Source organism: Hyla sarda, chromosome 9 (genome assembly GCF_029499605.1).
Source record: "Hyla sarda isolate aHylSar1 chromosome 9, aHylSar1.hap1, whole genome shotgun sequence".
NCBI classification, from domain to species: Eukaryota; Metazoa; Chordata; class Amphibia; order Anura; family Hylidae; genus Hyla; species Hyla sarda.
This window is the reverse complement of record NC_079197.1, coordinates 70,069,959-70,077,335: the sequence shown is the minus strand read 5'-3', so window position 1 is coordinate 70,077,335 and position 7,377 is coordinate 70,069,959. Positions and strand designations below refer to the sequence as shown.

The window sequence follows — 7,377 nt, the reverse complement described above, 5'->3', positions numbered from 1 at the left end:
TTCAGGAATAATACCCAATGTCTTAGCTCCTGTTTGTTCTAAAGGACCAGTGCTGTGGAAAGTTCTTTTTTCCTCTACATTTCAAGTGTGCTTTACGGGGAGAGCAATGCTTCCTCAGGTTGAACTACAGCATCAGGTCCCATTGACATGACATTGATAATAGAAGTCTTCATAGGTGTTGTGCTCTGAGCGCAACCCGACTAGGCAAGTCGTATATGTCATATATATTTCTGAACGTACTTCACTAGGGGCGCATATTCCCCCTTTTTGTTTTCCTCTGCTGTAAAATCTGACAGTTTAAAGGAGATATCCAGTGCTGAAAAACTTATCCCCTATCCTAAGGATAGCGAAAAAGTTTCAGATCGTGCGCTGCCTTCGGCAATCTCCGGCTCTGCCATAGCGATGTATGGAGGGGGCGTGTCAGACGCCGCTTGGTGTGTTGGTCGACACTCGCTATCTGGCCAGCGGGACGGGGCCCTGTACAGGAGATCGCGGGGGTGCCTCAGCGGTCGGACCCCCCGCGATCTGAAACTTATCCTCTATACTTAGGATAGGGGATAAGTTTTTCAGCACTGGACTACCCCTTTAACAAGAGGCCATTATATTTCAACATACTAGATTCATGGATAACTAAGGCTATTTCAATGCATCACTGAATTGGTCAAACAATTATGTGGCTACTCACTGCTTTAAAACATATACCTTAATAAAGTTAAAAAAAAAAAAAAAATTATAGGCTCTTTGCATCAATACCAAAGTTTATACTATACAAAAAAAAGCAGTGACACCTGCAACAAAAAAACTTTCTTGTGAGAGCCTTTTTTTTTTTAATTATTATTATTATTTCTTTGGGGTTCTCGTAAGGCAGCTATGAATAGAATGTGTGAGAAAACAGTTTAACCTGGGATTAAAAAGAGCTGAATAATTAGCAAAATAAGTGTTGGCAATATGGCAATATATGTCTGTCAGCTTCTATAAATTGGACAATACAAAAACAACCCTCTTCAGATAATATCAAGCCAATCCTTAAAGAAAATATAAAATATGCTGTACCTATATTATATAACCGTGTGGCTAATTTTAAATGTAATTTGACTTAAAGGGGTATTCCAGGCAAAACCTTTTTCATATATATCAACTGGCTCCGGAAAGATAAACAGATTTGTAAATTACTTCTATTAAAAAATCTTAATCCTTCTAATAGTTATTAGCTTCTGAAGTTTTCTGTCTAACTGCTCAATGATGATGTCACGTCCCGGGAGCTGTGCATGATGGGAGAATATCCCCATAGGAACTGCACAGCTCCCAGGACGTGAGTCATCAGAGAGCAGTTAGACAGAAAACAACAACTCAACTTCAGAAGCTAATAACTATTGGAAGGATTAAGATTTTTTAATAGAAGTAATTTACAAATCTGTTTAACTTTCCGGAGCCAGTTGATATATAAAAAAAAGTTTTGGCCTGGAATACCCCTTTAAGGGTTTCCTGAGACTACAATCCTGATAACCATCGATATATCAGTTGGGGTACAACTCCCTATAACACCCTAATTACGGAGGTCGTGGCTGTACTTCATTGGTTACTAGAAGACAGATCTACACTTTGGTAATGGCTATGCCAGGTATTGCAGTGCAATGGAGCTCTGTTTCACTCAAGTTAGGACTGGGCTACAATACCTGTGTGGTAAACAATGAAATGCTGCTGCTTGTCAGGGGTGCTAGGATTTGGACGCCTGTGAACCCTAAGACAAGGAAATCAGTATTGCTGTCTCAGAAAACCTCAAACTCCTAAAACTTTAGTATCTACACAATTGTACCAGGAAAAGGATAAAAATAGGTCAGGCTAAACAGCAGAGCAAAGAAAATCATATAGACTATGCTGCAGTAAAAGATTATAGTGACTGGACAGATGTATCGCTATCTTTATCTTTAGTGTTTTAACAAGTACAAAGTACCCTTTTCTGAGAACTATAAAATCAGTATAAAATTATTTTTTTTCGATTAAAATAATTTTGGAGATACATTCATATTTTTTAGGGTAGACTAGATTTGTGTTGGTGCCTGCACCTCTCTGTATTTAGCTTAATATAACCGTTATGTAAAACATTACATATACCGTAGCTTAAAACAGGAGGGCAATGGATAATGGGGTTTTCCAGTTTCCACCCCTCCCCCTCCCAAAAAAAAACTATTGACAGTGTGTCAGAGTGCTTTAAAAAAGAAAAAAAAGAAAAGACACACCCTGATGATCCACTGCTGCTACCATTTTGATAGTAAACAGTCCCTGCCACTAACTTCTTGGGATGCATTGACCCCATAGGAACTACCCGACGAGATGGGTCACTCTGGTGGACAGTGACTGGCTGAGAGGACAAGTTCCTGTGGGGTCAATGCATAAAAGTAAACAGAAAGATGGTGGGACCAGGTGAGTATATATATATATATATATATATATCTTATTTTTTTATTTTTTTTTTTAGAACCCTGGCTTGCCTTATAAAAAAAAAAATTCTGGGGCTGGAATACCCCTTTAAGGAACTGTAAAATCTCCAAGAAAAGATTCTGGTAAAACTGTGACCAGGGTCATGGTTCTGTAAAACCTACAATCAATAACCTGTTTGGTTACTCTAAAAAGCTGTTGGTTTACCTCGGACAATACAAAAAACCTAGCATACATCCACCGAGGTTTGCAAACAGTGTTGCTGCATTACAAACTCATTTAAACTGTTTCTGGCAAGTCTGTTCTTGAACTCATAAATATGGCACTGCCAAATGACCTGTGTGACAAGCAAAATATTGTGCAACCTCAGGAATGGCAGAGTGAAGAATGCTCACAATCCATTGCATGTCAGCTTTGTCTCTATTTGAGCCAATGTGAACATGTGTATAGTGCTATTTTGAGGCATAGTATAGTGCTGGTGGCTGGAGAGCTTGCCATGTCTACGAACTGTGTCTGTAACACCAGTACTCTTCACAGGATCCATATTGAAATGAAGTCTCCTACTCGATCTGCACACAAAAAAAAAAATAATTATGCAATGTGATTAAGTTAACAATTGGTATATAGAATAGAACTCATGTCAGCAATACTTGATAATAAAATGCACATCTTTCAGAAAACGTGGAGGCTATGGGAGATCTACGATAATTCTTAATATAACCGATGACACATGGTCATGCGAGATCCTATTCACCTTATTTTCCTCTTAACCTTCTATAATTTCCTTTTTCTTCCTCTTCTTCCCTACTTACTTTTACCCTCTCTTCTTGTTTTATTACTCTCTGCTATGCTCTCTCCACATTTCTTCCTAATGCAAGGTTCATCCTTAACATCTAAGCGACCATTGTTATTGTTCCTATTATTGCATAATTGCTATGCTCAAGGCTCATTAAGCATGACTCTTATTTTTTTCCCCTTTTCCTTTTGTTATATTGTCTTTTTTCTTTTATGTTAAAATGAAATATTCATTAAATAAACCGTTTAAACAAAAAAACTATTTAGTTACCACATAGCCTGTGGTTAGTTACTGCATAGCCTTCTGAAGTAATCAAGCTGCAGACCACTATGTACTACTATACCTGTCCTTAACTGGGTACCCAGCTATGGTTGTTGCTCTGGTTCGTGCCAGGATGTATGGACTCAAAGTTGAAATCCAGACCACCTTCATCCATTAACTCATTGTTAATTATGTATTCCATGTCACATTCCAAATTCTCAAGGATCATGTCCATGTCCAAATCTGTGGGAAGACGTTCTGTTGTTGCACCAAATGAATTCGGTTTAGGGGATGGCATAGAAGAGGCTGGTGGAAGCCCTAGCATTGTAAGAGCATTGGGAGCCACCAAAGCATTAAGAGAAATAGTTGGTTGCTCAGGTGTCCTACCTTTACTCTGACCACCTATCATTAGTAGTGGATTTTGTCCACCGCTCTGTCCAAGGATAGGATCAACCTGTGTCATCATAACATTATTAGGTGGAGGTGAATCAGAGGTCAAAAGGGCTTCCAGAGTCTGTGGTCGCTGAAACTGTCCAGAAGGGCCCCGCACTGGAGATGCATCAGTTGGGCCAAACAGAGAGTTACCGAAAGACAGAGTTTGAGGTGGATGTATTGAGAAATTTGGAGCTCCTTGCATCAGAGGCTGTGGTGCAGGTAGTGGTGCTCCTGAAGACAGCATTGTTAAGCTGTCAATAAGCTCCAATTCCTCTGAAACAGTAGGGGGTACATTGTTTGAGAAGCTGAGGGAAGAGTGGAGCTCTTCATCGGCAACATCATCAGGTTCAGTCAAAATAGGGGATAGACGAATACTGAGATTACTGGCATTGGAACCTGTACGTGGTCGAAAACTGTTCCACACATCAGGATCATCACCACTCCGTGAAGAAGGGCTGCCAGGCCATTTGGGGGGTTGTGAGCCAGGGCTTCCTGCAGTTGATTCACCAGGACCTTGAGCTTTTTTCTTGGACACTTTACTTCGCACTTTTGCAAGTTTGCTACTGTTGTCCATGGATGCTGCTCTTCTACGTGGTGCTTTACCGCTTTTTCCACCTTCTGGGTTCAGCATCCACCAAGAGCTTTTACCAGTTGCTTCATTGTGGACCTTAATAAACTTGCTGTGCAGAGATAGGTTATGACGGATTGAATTCTGCATTAAGAAGAAGCACACTGAATTAATGGAGGAAAGAGGTATGGTCCATGGGCATTTGTAAAATGCTAAGCAACATGGAAAAATTATATCCTTAAAAACATTTTGATTCCTTTTTGTCATTAACATATATTACTTTGAAAGATTCCTACACAAAAACAAGCAAATAAAAATTCAAAATAAGATATAGTAGTACTACACAATTATTAAAGAATAGATCCCATAGCCACATGCTTCTGAAGGAAAACATCTTGTAAAACTGCTCAGCCACACAACAACATGTGCATGATGAATTTGTGTGGAAGGAGCAGTAAAAGCACTAGTGGTCTGCATACTACCATGTGATGATGTCATAAAGCAATATTTTAAAGAACACTTCTGTTAGATAAAATGAAACTAGTTTGGCAAGTTAACAGCTGCACAGGAATAGACAAAAATGGAGTTGGATGGCTCTCATACTACAACAATATTGTATAGACCGGGCAACTAGTATAACACCAACTGCAGGTGTCAAAAAATAAACAAATAGAAATAGCAAATATAACCGGTGCTCAAGATCTAAATATGTGGCAAAATGTATTTAATATATCATTGAAATGTTTTATTAAAAATGAAGGATATAATTGTCAACAATAAACAATACTTCCCCCAGAGCGCCCTTGCTGGTAGGAGGCAATTAGTACATAAAAATAGGTATTAAGGAATAGTCCATTTCAAACTTCCTTCAACATTCCCTGAATTGAATTTTAGTAATAAAGCAACAAGTCTGTATAGAAAGTATGTAAGAACGTAGGTGGCACAGCGTACCGCCCACCCAGATATCGATCTCCTGGTTCTTGCAGCCGGATAAGCGATGTGCAGTTTGCCGGTACAGACCTGGTTATGTGTGTGTGGATCTCCTGGATAACAGCTGCACTAGTAAAATTAGGTATATGTATAAAGCTTTCTGTATTTGTATGTCTATGATTTGTTTTAAGAACTGTATTAAAACCTAGATTTTATAGCAATTTCTTTTAAGATGCTTTTATATGTGGCCATATCAGCAGTGGCTACAGTGTGCATTCCGGGTTTGCAGGAGGCAACTGGACATTTAAAAGGAGTACTCCGGTGGAAATCAAAGGTTTTTCAAAACAACTGGTGCCAGAAAGTTAAACAGATTTGTAAATGACTTCTATTAAAAAAAACTTTAGCCTTCCAGTACTTACCAGTTGCTGCATAATAGAGAGAAAGTTGTGTAGTTATTTCCTTTCCGACCACGGTGCGCTCTGTTGCCTTGTCAGGAACTGTCCAGAGCAGGGGAGGTTTGCTATGGGGATTTGCTTCTACTCTGGACAGTTTCTGACACGGACAGACATGGCAGCAAAGAGCACTGTGGTCAAACTGGAAAGAACCACACAACTTCCTCTGCAGCATACAGCAGCTGATAAGTACTGGAAGTATAAATATTTTTAAATAGAAGTAATTCACAAATCTGAATAACTTTTGGCACCAGTTGATTTGAAAACATTTGTTTTCCACCGGAGTAATCCAGTGGCAAGTCCAGGTGCTGCCCACAATTAGCAGTGAATGACAAATGCTAGTAGCCACAGCTAGCCCACTAGTGCTTGTGATTCAATAGTTGTGGGTGTCACCTGAGCTTACCATGTGTTAATGCAGAGAGTCCCGATGCCAACTGCAATTATGGGATACACTACTGCTTGTAAGGCTAGGCTCACACAGAAGAATATCAGCATACAATTCTGCATGAAAATTCTGCAGTAAATTTCACATACATTAATTGCCCATTCACTTCAATTAACCCCTTAAGGACCAGGGGTTTTTCCAATTTTTGCACTTTAATTTTTTTCCTCCTTACCTTAAAAAGATCATAAATATTTTCAATTTTGCACCTAAAAATCCATTTGATGGTTTATTTTTTGTGTCACCAATTCTACTTTGTAATGACATCAGTCATTTTACCCAAAAATCTACGATGAAACGGAAAAAAAATCATTGTGCGACAAAATTGAAGAAAAAATTTTGTAACTTTTGGGGGCTTCCGTTTCTATGCAGTAAATTTTTCGTTAAAAATGACACCTTATTAGGGATGTCCCGATACCGATACTAGTATTGGTGCCGATACTAGCCATTTCCCTGGTATCGGGGACTCGTTCAATGTCCCCGATACCAAATCCGATACCTGCTGCCGCTCCGCTGCCCTGTTCTCCCATCCTCATCATGGCGTTCCATGGAGGAGTATGTCACTCCACCTCCTCCACTGCGCCCAGCGTAACGCTACAGAGGAAGCAGAGTGATATGTATGTCACATGCTCCTCCATAACATGCCATTATGCGGACGGGAGAACGGGGCAGCAGCACCCGTCAGAGGACAGCCGCAGGTGAGCTGTGTACAAGTGTCGGGGCTGTGGTCTACAGGGGGCCTGCTACTAATGTCTGCAAGGGGATACTACCTAATATTAAAGGCAATCTTACAGCAGAGTCACCTGCACTAACTTGAATTTATAGGTAGATAGTGCAGATGACCCGGTTTCTACCGCTGCTCACCATGTGGTCATCGGTCTCGCCCATAATGCAAATTTTTTTGTTCTGCCCAATGGAGAAGAGAGAAATCATATTACAGCAGCCGCCTCCATTGAGCACAACAAGAACCCACATATCAGCACGGTAAGCAGCACCAGAGACGGGGTCACCCTGGTGTCAGATTCCCTTTAAAATAAGAGAACTCGTACTTGGT

General features: G+C 40.1%; 1 protein-coding gene across 1 annotated transcript in view; it reads right to left on the bottom strand.

Annotated features, from left to right (window-relative positions):
- Positions 1-2,472: 2,472 nt before the first annotated feature.
- FOXO4 (forkhead box O4) overlaps positions 2,473-7,377 on the bottom strand; it is a 33,628-nt gene continuing 28,723 nt past the window's right edge. Inside the window, exons 2-3 of the mRNA XM_056539672.1 lie at positions 3,579-4,643; positions 2,473-3,008 (exon numbers count right to left, since the gene is read on the bottom strand). Of these exons, the coding sequence (XP_056395647.1) occupies positions 3,585-4,643 (1,059 nt within the window). The 3' untranslated portion in view covers positions 2,473-3,008; positions 3,579-3,584. The remainder of the gene's footprint in view (positions 3,009-3,578; positions 4,644-7,377) is intronic.